We start from the raw sequence: 12,905 nt of genomic DNA on the forward strand, positions 1-12,905 counted from the left end.
TTTCTTTACTATAAAATGGGATAATATAAGCACCACATATAGGGTTGTGATATATAAATGAGATACTTTGTACAAAGTGCTTATGATAGTAACATAGTAGTCATTATATAAAGTTTTATTCCTTTCTTCCTTTTCTTCCTTTCAAAAGATGAATTTCCTGCTACTAACAATCACATGAAAGATTTCTTTAAATTGATAATAAATGAAATTTAAAACAAGTCTTGAGGTTTTACCTCACTTCCAACAAATTCTCAAACATAACAAAAATTAGAAATCAGAAATGTTGGAAATGTTCACACTAATTGAATGAATCTGAGAATTTTGAAATTCTTAGAGTTCAATCACTTTGAAAAACAATTTGGAATATGTGAGCAAAGTAGCTAAAATTATTACTAAGATTATTACTAACTCTGTGCCTCTGAGCAAGTCACTTAACCCTGTTTGTCTCAGTTTCCTCAAATGAGCTGAACAAGGAAAATGGCAAACTATTACTAAGATATCCTCTGCTAGATAGATCCCATTGAAGTCATGGACAAAAAAAAAAAAATCCCATAAATGGCAAAATATTTATAGCAGCATTTTTTTGTGTATAGTAGCAAATAACTGTTAAAAATTGGATTTTGCTGACTGATGAATGACTAAAGGAACTGTGATATATGAATGTGCTTAAATATTACTGCTTATGAGATGATGAATATCAAGTATTCAGTAAACATGAAAGACATACATAAATTGACATAATCAAACTATAAAAACAATAGATACATTGAATGAACAAGGAACCTGAAGGAATAGAAAACAGAAGAGAATGAAATGTAATTAAAATGCTCAACCTTGACTCCAAAATAGAATTAAGAACATATATCTCCCTCTTTTTAATGAAGAGATGAGAGATAATAGATATAGAATACTGCCTTCACTGTCAACTGAGATTGATGTGTTTTTTTCTGAGCTTCTAAAAAAATCTTCACTATAGAAGACTGACTCACTAGGTAAGTAGGACAGGGGTATATTTAGTAATTATTGGAAAATAAAAACAATAAGCATTGAGTTTACAAAAAAACAACAACAATAGTATGAAAGTTTACCCACTTGATCATTCTCTGATCTGCCATTTCTTTTCATCTATTAACTTCTTCTAAACCTACAAATATGATCAGGTTTCTCTCATTGTTAAGAAGCTGCTTTTAAGAAGAGAAGAAATTACTGGAATATAAAGTTAATAGTTTTAAAGCAGTTTGTGACTGGTAAATAGGAAAGATATAGGAGATAAGAATAGATTATATAAATTGCTGAACCTTTCAGGATGCCTACATCTTTAATGAAAATCATAATCCTCAAGCTTACTGTCCTTTCCTGACTATTTACCCAGTAACATGTGTAGTTTGTATTTTTAGATGAGAGTTGAGAACTGAAATATTTAATCTTTGTTTTATATGAGAGGCTTGGTCCAATGTCTGTTGGAATATACTGTGGTAGAAGCCATATGGTTAATGTAAAGAGAAATAGATTTGGAGGGAGAAATAGACTTAGATTTCAAGAAGGCTCTGTTATGTGCTGGTTGTGTGATCTTGGGCAAATTATTGTGAGAAACCAGAGAAAGAAGACTCAATTTCTTCATCCACAAAATGACAGAATTGGACTAAATGATTTTTAAGGCCCTAGTCCAAATCCTATCAATGATATCTTCCTGCATTCATTATTTGAGATAATTTCTCTCTCAAAAGTTACTAATGATTTTTAAATTGCCAAATTTAATGGCATTTTCTGAATCCTCATCCTTTTGGACTGTGCTATAGCCTCTGACAATATTGACCATTCTCTTCTTGTTATTCTCTTCTCTCAAGGTTTTTATGACCATATTCTTTCTTGGTTATCTTCCCATCTGACCACTCCTTCTCAATGGTCAGACAGTGGTCCTTCATCAAAAACATGCCTGCTAATTGTGGGTGTCCCACAAAGCTCTATCCTAGGTGCTTTTTTCTTTCTCTATTCTATTTAACTTAAAAGATTACTCTGATGAATTCAGCTGTCATCCATATGCTGAAGATTCTCAGGTCTAGTTATTCAACTCTAACATATCTCCTGCCTTCCAGACTTACATGTCCAACTGCCTATTAGACATCTTGAAAAGTATGACTCACAAGTATCTTAAAACTCAACAATTCAAAATCTCAATTTATTATATTCCCCTTACTCCTAAGCGTTCTCCTTTTTCCTAATATATGAGTGTAAGTAATGGTAATTCCTAACCATTAGTAATTCCTAACTATTACTGTTAAGAACACAACCATTTTCTCCATTATAAAGGCTCATAATCTAGTGGCACCCTCAATTCCTCATTCTCTCATTTTTCCATGTCCAATTTACTACAAAGTCCTATCAATTTCATCTTCATAATATATTTTATATATAACCCCTGCTCTACTCTGATATTTCCATCACCATGGTGCATGCTGTCATCATCTCATGCCTGGACTATTGCAATATAGTCCTTTGCTTGACTTCCCTACCTCAATTCTCCGCTCCTTCCCCCCCGCCCCCCCCAATCTGTCTTTCATTTAGTTATCAAAAAAAGCTGCTTACAGCTCAGGTCTAACCATATCACTTCCCTATTCATTAAAGTTAATGGCTCTCTATTTCCTCCAGGATGAAATAGAAAATTTTCTATTTGACTTTTAAAGCTCTTTATAACCTGACCCCTTTTACCTTCCTAATCTTTTTATACCTTACTTTCTTCCATGTAGTTTATAATAAAGTGACACTTACCTCCTTGGTCTTCCTCATATAAAACATTCTACTCTTGACTCCAAGAATTCTCACAGACTATTCCATAGGCCTGGAATTCCCACTCTTCTCATTTCTACTTACTAAAACCCCACTTTTCACAAGAAGCCTTTCCAAGTCCTCCTTAAAATTATTGCCTTCCCTCTAATCATTATGATGATGATAACATCATTTATAAGTGCCAGGCATAGTACCAAGCACTTTCCAATTATCATCTCATTTGATTTACTTGGATTGATCCCATATATATCCTGTTTGCAAATAGTTAACCTGTTGTCTTCTTCATCAGAAAGGAAAGGATGGGATAGGACAAGACAGGACAGGAAAGGGGATAAAGAGAGGGAAAGATGAGAGAAAGGAAGGAAGGAAAGAAGAAAAGAAAAGAGGGAGGAAGGGAGGAAGAAAGGGAGGAAGGGAAAAGGGAAGAAACCAAACTTATGTTTCTTGCTTCTTACTCCCAGTGTACATCTACAAGAAAAAGACAGCCTGAATGGGAGCAGAATAGGGTCCTAGAAAAGCAGATCCCATAGTAGCTCTTCAGAAAGAGAAGACTAGCAGGAGAGATATCTCTTTCTGCTATATATTAAAGCAAGTCAGGTCTCAATAATTCCGATATCTATTAGTCAGAGCATAAATTTAGGGCAAAAAAAAAAGGTTATATTGATAAAGGTTATCAATTCAAGACTATCTGCTTTTCTTCAAATCAGGAGATTTGGGGGGCTTACTGGAACAATAGCCAAAACAGTATCTTTAACACTTTAAGAAATAGTTTTGACAATTCACATCTTTATCTTTACTCTCTAATTTTTAGATTTGTTTTTGCTTTTAAGATTCCTCTTAATTTGAACAGTAAAAGTTGACCAAATAATCTTAAACCTAAAAAGTGAGCTACCTTAAAGAAAGTCTACAGAATTTGGGAGTTGATCACTTTATCTCCCAACAGACTTAGATTTTTTCAGTTAAATGTTAAGAAACATATTGGCATGAACTAAAAGGAAGTGCAAAATAGACCTGCAGAAACATGGAGCTTGGGGCATAGAATATAAATGGAATGTGGTGTGGCTGAATCAAAGTTTTTTAAAGATAACCGATTCACTATCCTTTTACATACATGGAAAGTTAATACAAATGTACTACATAACAATTATTATGTTAGTAATACAGTTAGTATAACTCAGAAGAAATTATTAGAGCATCATAGACTTTAGAGTTGGAAAACACTTTGGACCTAGTCTCACAACTTCAGTCCCTAGATGAAGAAATTGAGGCCTACAATCACATAGATTTAATTAGAAGAGTCAGAATTTGAATTTAAGATCATTAGTTTCCTCACTGATGTCATTTATCAGTCTAACCATCATCATAATTATTAGCATTTATATAGGGCCTTAAGGCTAGTATTGAATTGAATTTTACATCTATTATCTCAATGGAGCCTCACAATGACCTTCAATGGATTATCTCCAATTTATGGATCCAATTTTACATAACTGTATACATGTCAGTCAATGCTCATTTATAAAAGCCTACAATATGCCAGGCACTGTGCTAAGCACTTGGGATTCAAAAAGAAAGAGACAAAAGATAGTTTCTATATCAAGAAGATCAAAACTTAATGTTTTTCTCCATTGAAATATAAGATGTTTAAGACTGTCTTTTATCTTTTTTTAATTCCTTTGAAGATTTGTACACAGTAAGCATTTATTTACTGATTGATTTTAGGTTCTATTATCACCATTTTACAGATATGAAAAATGAAAAAAGTTAAGTGACAAGATCAAAATCTAATGTATAATTTAATAAGAAATTATTAAATGCTTAATTTAATCAATTGACATTTGATCAATCAATCAATCAATAAACATTTATTAAGTATCTACTGTATGCCAAATACTAGGCTAAATAGTAAATTTTAAAATTTACTTTAAAATTTAATTAAAATTAAAATTTTAAATTTTAAAAACTTTAAAATTGTTATCTCATTTGATCCTCACAACAATCCTAAAAGGTAGATGTTATTATTTTCTCGATTTAATAGATAAGGAAAGTGAAGCAAATGGAAGTTTAGTGACTTGCCCAGGATCATACAGTTAAATATCTGAAGCAGAATTTGAACTCAAATTTTCCTTATTCTAAGCCTAGTACTCTAACTTCCATACCACCTAGTTTCTCCTATAAAAGAACATTGCTCTAGGTCTAAATTTTCCCTTTTCTTAATATATGGCCTTATATACATCAGACAATTTTCCTGTGCCTCATTAAATACATATGGTAGATTTCAAGGAGAAGGCAAGTATGAAATAATATTTTATATTCTCTAAAACAGTTGTGAAAGAAACAAAACAAAATAAAATAGTTGTGAAGTTACTTTATTAGTCAATGAAAAAATGCTTCCTCAAATAACTTCAGTTTTAACATAATTAAAAATGTGAAACAAAGAATGAAAAGGAAAACTTATTTTTAAACATGTTACATCAGATATCTGAATGCCTATTATCAAAAATTACTATCACCTCTTATTGAACTGAAATAAAATTACTTTAACATAAATTTAATAATTAAAATAAAAATGTATTTCTCTTTTATCTTTGAATTAAAAAAAGAAAATTATTTGAGAGCATTAATAGGAATTACTACATAAAACTCAAATTTTTTCCTAAAAATATAATGCCCCCCCCAAAAAAACTTCTCTATGATAATTTCTTAAGAATAACAATGAAGGAAAGAAAGGAAAAGCACTGATTGTTTACGTTGTGCCAGGCACTGTGCTAAGAATCCTACAAATATTTCATTGATCCTCACAACAACCCTGGAAGGTAACTGCTATTATTATCCTTATTTCATAGTTGAGGGAAACCGAGGCAGGCAGCAGTTAGAGGATTTGTCCGTTGTCATACTGTTAGGAAATGTTTGAAATTGTTTGGATTCAAGTGTTCCTAACTTCAAGAAGTCTGCGTACCCTATACACTGTATCACCTAGCTGTCTACAATGAATATTAAGTAAAATGCATTCCCTCAGTTACCATGCTTATACTTAGTTGATTCTAAATGTAAGGTTTGTGTAGCAAGTAGAAAATGCTATAGAAATAGCATTGTATTTTGCATGAAAAGCTCTAATTTCAAATCCTGACCCTGTAGAACTTTTTACTATGTACTTCTCTCTCTTTTCTGGGTCTTGTTTTCTTTATCTCTAAAATAAGGATATCTTAATGGATGACTTCAAGGTCTTGTCCTTTCCAGTTCTAATGCTATGAGCTTATAAATAAAATCTTTTAAAAAGTGAGATTGCATTATTGGTGCAATACCCTGCTTATAGGACTATCACATCTATTAATAAATTTACTAAATAAATTCGTGGAGCTCAACTCTAGGTCCAAAGGAGCTTGAAACTGACTTTCTCTTTCATTGTCATCACTCTCTCACAAAGGCTGATCAGTGCATCCAAAGAAATGTTGATACCACTGAACCCCTTTAAGGGACCACTGTAGGATCTGGACAGATACCCAGTATAAACTTGGTAGAGAGTTCTCCAGTCATTCCACTTAAATCTGATTAGATTGTCACTCAGGCTGCAGATGATTCTCTCTGGGTTTAAACCTACTCACATTGATTCATGGCCTCTACATTATTAATAACCTATCTTGAAATAAACACTCCAATGACTTTCAACTTAAAATGCTGAGTCTCAGGTGCGATTTTAGATTCAGTATCTTCCTATATTCGGCATTCACAGTTAAGTATTTAATTTTTCTTTTCTCTCCTCACCCATTGTTATTTTTATTAAAAGGAGGCCAGATGAAAAGTAAATGAAAGCAGCATCAAAAACAAAGGTTAGCATTAGTAATACTAGCTTCAGATAAGTTTAATTCCACTACCATGGGCTAAATTAGTTTGATTGCTATAATAATTCAAAACATTAAGAAGTGGTCTCACCTTGCAGAGTTAAATCAAATCTAATACAAGATTTACAAGGGTTTTGAAGTTTTTGTTTTGGATTAGATCTATGATATCAGAATTGTTTAATGTTTGCAGAATTGAAAACTTAATATTAGTCATAAGAAAACACTACTAAACTGTGTTTAAAAACTTAATAAAGTTCATCTTTATCATTTATCATAAATGATCCTTAGCCATTTAACTACACAAAATTGATATATTTGACTGTTTATTCTATAAAGTCATTGGTTGTTAATGGGAGGGGAGGGAGAATCTACTATTCTTCAACTTTATCTCCTAAATTTAATAAGGATTCCAGATTTCCTGAAAGTAAGTTGCCAAACTGAAATTTCTGCTGTAGCATGTTGGAAATAAGAGATGGAATTGAGGTTAGGAGATATGGGTTTGAATATCACATCTAAAACTTACTACTATGGGGGTACATCTAAATCATTTAGAGAGGTTTGTAGTACAGATCAAGTTTGTAAAGCACTTACAAATTTTAAAGCACTATGCAGCCTGCCCCAGAAGTCTTAGTGTTATTTGAAGCTTAAAATTATACTGACTTTTAGAACACAAGATAAAAAAAAAATTAAGTATTATTAATATGCAATCTCTGAGGCTTCCTAATCTCGACCATTTTAGGAATGATGTACCACTTAGTCATTTTCAATAATTCAAAAACACCTCCCTCACAGTAAAGATGAGTAAAGATAAAATAGAACAGTTATCTGACAAAAACTTAAATTCAAACTCTAGTATATACCCTCAGAGGGTGAATCTTTTGCTGACGGTTGTCAATCTATCTCAGTCAACCAAGTTTTGTAACAAATCTTAAGATTGAATTTGTCCAAGAAGGGAAATTTCACCACCTAAATATAGGTATTTCCCTCCATTAACAAAAATAAATTAGCCATCTTTTTTTTATGTCTAATCATCTTGTATCATTTGTCCCACTTCTCACAACATGTAAGAAGCTATTACCCTGAGTTATTTAAAACTAAACTTTGTTTTCTTTTATCCTTTTTCTTATAGAATTTGTAGTCTAGATTGTCACCTTTCAAACTATGATGTGTTAATAGAGCCTTTAAACTGGACGAGTTCAACCTGCTCTACAGCTGCTCTTATTTCACACTAGAACTAAAAAGTTATTTTTACCAGAAACATGACCTGTCCTTTTCGTAAGCACTGCCCTGTTGTCTCCTAAGCCTTTTCTCTACTTCTCCAAAATTGCATCCAAGCCAAGTGGGATACAGTCACTTAAGCTACATCAGCAGCTGCCAGCTGACCAAGTCTTTCTCATTTCAGTATTGTTTCTCAAGGTAAAACACAATCCTCTTCTCCCTCACTTCATTGAAGTGAAAATAATCTTCCCAGCCCCCACACATATATTCCTTTTTCCTATTGTAGAGATGACAACTAGAGACTTCAGGTGCAAAAATCATGATCTCTCCCCCAAAAAAATACATAAAATTATTTTAATAATGTTATTTGATTAGGAAGTAGGGTGAAAATGTTAACTGTATAAACTGAAGCTTCTGGTGTATGACAAGAGGTCACTTTTGAGAAGTCAATTTCTTATCAGCCAGGTAAGCATCAAATACAAGATCTCTTCTCCATCCAACTGTGGTTGCACACACCCAAAACTACCACTTTTAAGGACCACAGATGAATATGTGTTTTTAACTCAGTGAAAACTGAAATTGCATATATACTCTAACCCAAACATCTTCATAATTTGATTGTAATGAACCTTTTTGCTAAAGGAAATCACTGATTCAATAGAGCAATAGCAGGCCAGCTTGGGTGGGTGGTAGGAGGCAGTGGGGAGGTAGTGATTCGAATGAAAATCAAGACATGCTGCATATTTCCCAAGCTTAGTGCTTTCAAGGGCATATATCAAGGTGAGCAGCAGTCCCTTTCACAATACCACTAAGGGATTTGTGAATGATTGTGGAAAATTTGCACACCAGCTTTGGTACACTTAGGGCTTATGCAAAAAGGCGAAGTCCCACTCAGGAAATACATTTCAGGTCCTTTTCCCCCTCCCAGTGCAAAGTACTTGTATAATGTGCACAAAAGAAAAGCCCTGCAATGCAATGTAATTCCAAGACTCTCCGGCTTTGGAAGACACAATAAACACCTTTATTTACCTCACATCTACACTTCCAGCTCTTTCTCCTCTTCCTCTTCCTCCTCCCCACTCTTCTCCTCCCTCTTTCTAACCTTCCCCACCAAGCCCAAGTGAAAAGCTCAGCTCTCAGAATCCAAGCTCCGGTTTCCAATGTTCCAGCCCTTTCCTTGCCAAGCAGAAAGTAGCCTCTCTTGCCTTACCTCGGGGGCTGTTTTCTTGCAAATACGGCGGGGCGGTTGGAGTGACATTTCCAGAATGGGATGCTGACAGCAAAGGAGAACGTTCATCCACTCCATCAGCAGCCATGACTGCAGCAAGAGCTCAGCTGGGAAGAGAGGCTGAGGGGCCCAGCGGCTGCCGCCTCTGCTGCTGAAGCTGCTGCTGCCGCCGCCGTACCGGCTACTGCTGCTGAGACTGAGAGAGCCCAGGATGTGTCACAAGGCGAAGTGGGGGGAGGGGGCAAGGAGAGTGAGGGACCAAGGGAGGGGGAGGGGAAAGGCTTTTAGAATCCGAGGGGGAGGGGGAGCTTGAGAGAAGTGGAAAAGAAGGAACCAAGGCCTGGCAAAGAACAATTAGGGATGGAGCGGGAAATGGGCGGGGAGAGCAGGATGGCTCCGACTCTGCCCTCAATGCATCTTAAGTTTACTGAATGGAGAAAGAGAAATGGGAGACCAATTGGAGAAGAGGTAGAAAAGGAGGGGGGAAAAGTAGTCTGTATTTGACTCTAGATAACTGGAGAACTACGGTTAGCAAACAGAGTTAACATCATCAAGCTCTTCCTGGAGAGAGAGCAAGGTAATTTTAGCTGTCAAACCAAGGGCAATTGTATGGGAAAAGTTAATCCTAGGTCTTTGCTCTTTAATTCCTCGGTTCTTTAAAAAAAAAAAAAATTAAAGCATCAACATTGTGAAACTTTCATTCATCAAAGAGAGGGTTGTTGTTTTGGGGATTTTTGAAATGTGTTTGTTCCCTAACACTTTTTATAGGAATGTTTTTTTTTTCTTTTTTCGTTGTTTACCTGCATGTATTATCATCTTTACAGTAGGATTTTTGACAAGACTTGTTATGCCACAGTTCTCTTTAACTGTCCTGATTCAGTTTCTCTGTATGAGTTTCCCTTGTCTCAGTTTCCTTAACTGTTCTGTCTCAATCTCTTTAGTTGTAAATCCCCCTCTGACTCAGTAAGACTGAGGATTATTTGCTCTATGGTTATAAATTAGCAAGATAAACAAGAGAGTAGACCTCCTGACTTTTCTGTCCTCAAGGATTTACAATATCCCTCTAAAATATTCCAAGATATCTCATTGATATCTTTACTTCTTTGTATTCAGACATCCTGTCTCTGGGTTTTCTAGGATTTATGGCCTTCCCATCTTGATAGAGGTTTTTCCCTCCTTCTTACCCCTTTCTTTGTTTAGAGAAAAGGTATTTAAGAAGTTGGGGTTCCTCCATTCATTGCTGGCGGCTGGCGGCTGGTGGCTGTCCGCTGGACGCTGGATTCTTTGGGATCACATTCTCCTCCAGCCCTGGGACCAACATGAATTCCTTACTCCCAGTATATCTTTATCTCTGTCTGACTGGATAATTTGAGACGAGAGTCCTGTCCAGTCAATCTTACTCTCCCATTAATAAAATATTAAAAACTCTCTTATCTCTCTCCTGCCTCAGTTTCTCCGGCATTATAGACTCAGCTTGAAAAATGACAAAAGTTTCCCTCTATAAATGTAGGTTATTTCCTTTATTCTGGATCTGTGTAATATTATCACTGGTACATACATTGTAATGAGGTTTTAGAACAAAAGAGCCTCAAATTCATATAACTTTCATGGGACTGATGAATGAATGCTCCTCTCCATCCACCTTCTAACTTCCTTGGCTTCTTTTAAGGCCCAGATAAAATTCCATCTAAAACATCTTTCTGGAATCCTCTTAATTCTAGTCCCTTCCATCTATTGATCATTTCCAATTTATTCTATATACTGTATACAACTTGATTGTCCATAGTTGTTTGTATATTATCTTTTCCATTACACTATGAGCTACTTGAGAGAATTGAGGATACAAAATATCCAAGTGGATATTTTGTGTATCTCCCTGGCAAGCACCAGACATTTAATCACCTTTTTTTTTTTTTTTTTGGACTGATAAATATTTTTAAAATAAACACTTGCAAATGAAATTGGCTAAAAGCTAATAAATGCCTTGGTTTCTGGATCTGATTTTCTTTTCTTTTTTCTTTTTTATTGATTTGACTAAGTACAAAAATAGAATTTTTTTAGAGCAAAGGTTGTTTTATTTTATATTTGTCTCTGCAGATTCAGAAACTTATACATTGCCAAAGTAGATATTTAACAAACAATTGTGAAGTGAAATGGAATGAGAGATTTGCAGAAATACAAATATCAGACTATTAAAGAGTGATGTGGAATTAGAATTGGTCCTGAGTTCTTTCTTGAGACTAGAGATAGAAAGTCAAGTGGAAAAGACAAGAATAAAAAGGCAAGCAGTCATCCCAGCTCTAAATGTGAAAAAGTATAGGGAAAGCCAACTTTTTCTTGTTTGAAACTACTCTGAACTCAAGAAAAATCTTTATTTGTCTGTCTAAGAACATATGGCATCAATTATTACCCTTTCTGCCTGAAAATCTACCTAAACAGCAGCTGTAATTCCTAAGGGAAAATTATATATATATATATATATATATATATATATATATACACACATATATATGTATATATGTATGTATGTATGTATATGTATACACACAGAGAGAGAGAGAGAGAAAGAGAGAGAGAGAGAGAGAGAGAGAGAGAGAGAGAGAGAGAGAGAGAGAGAGAGAGAGAGAGAGAGAGAAAGAGAGAGAAAGAGAGAGAGAGAGTGCTAATGAAAGCTGTTTGTAGCCCTGTGAAATCAGACTACACAACACTGTGAAATAATTGTTCTTGCCACTGCACACAGAAGTTTATGAGCTTTCCTCTTCTGGAGACAACATAAATATCATATGACCCAATATTTAGTTTTATCTCATTATCACAAACTTATTTAATTTGCAAATACTTTGTGATTTCATTGATGGAAGTACACCTTCTAGCCTTAACCAGAATCTTTTTTTGACTTAGGTCAGCTGGTTACTGAGACCAGCTGTGGCTGAAAAATTCATCACCCTTTGGCCGAATTATTAATGAGCCTATCTATAGGCTGAGTCTCAGAGGAAAGACATACAGTTTATCACAGGTTGCCCTGTACAGTACTACAAAATCTTGCCAAATGGTATAGGTGACATAGAATTCAATGAGTTCTCACAAATGGTTATGGAAGGTCTTGAACTTTCTTCTGATTGGCCTATTTTCTGGTTTCACTTATATCTCAACTATCTAGTTTCTTCACTGCATGGAGTTAAGCTCCTAGGACCATGTTGAATGTAGTACCAGGCAGGAAGATTTTTCTCTTTTGTAATTTTTGATCCCTGAACTGTGTATCATTCATATTTGATGATGATACTACTGATGATAATCACAGTCTCTGTATGATGTGTTCCAGCCTTACTTCAAAGGATGAATGAAAATTGGTATTATATTTGAAATACTCTTCTGTAGTTTCATGACGAAAAAAAAGATACAATGAGAATATGTATACTTCCTGAGATCCTGAGTCCCATTTCATACAAGGGTTATTTCTTTTGCTAAGCCTGCGGGTCTTAAATGGCTGTTTCTTCTCTTCCTCCCCTCCCCAAACTCTATCCCCTAATCAATTCCTTTATACTTAACAGTAAATAAGCTACTGAAATACATTTAATAAATATAACAATGAACTTCCAAATAAAAGTGCATAGTCCCATTTAGTATAATTCCTTTGGGGTTTACTGATTACTTATGAATTCCCAAGTCACTCTGACCATTTCTGGAAATCTATTGCCTCTGGAGAAAGGGGCCAAATCTGACCAGGCTACAATCCTGTCATCTCAATAATTTAACTGTGTTATTTATGATACCCCTCCCCCCCCCCAAAAAAAAATCTGGCCACTCCAAGAAAGCAAAATTGCTGAAAC

General features: G+C 34.8%; 1 protein-coding gene across 3 annotated transcripts in view; it reads right to left on the minus strand.

Moving 5' to 3' along the window:
- PIP4P2 (phosphatidylinositol-4,5-bisphosphate 4-phosphatase 2) overlaps window positions 1-9,667 on the minus strand; it is a 68,477-nt gene extending 58,810 nt beyond the window's left edge. Inside the window, exon 1 of one of the 3 annotated variants that reach the window (XM_051970826.1) lies at window positions 9,058-9,667. In XM_051970826.1, the coding sequence (XP_051826786.1) occupies window positions 9,058-9,163 (106 nt within the window). In that variant the 5' untranslated portion in view covers window positions 9,164-9,667. The remainder of the gene's footprint in view (window positions 1-9,057) is intronic. The other 2 variants (XM_051970825.1, XM_051970828.1) reach the window with 2 other exon arrangements.
- Between the last annotated feature and the right edge of the window lie 3,238 nt (window positions 9,668-12,905).

The sequence above is a fragment of the Antechinus flavipes genome, chromosome 1, assembly GCF_016432865.1.
Source record: "Antechinus flavipes isolate AdamAnt ecotype Samford, QLD, Australia chromosome 1, AdamAnt_v2, whole genome shotgun sequence".
NCBI classification, from domain to species: domain Eukaryota; kingdom Metazoa; phylum Chordata; class Mammalia; order Dasyuromorphia; family Dasyuridae; genus Antechinus; species Antechinus flavipes.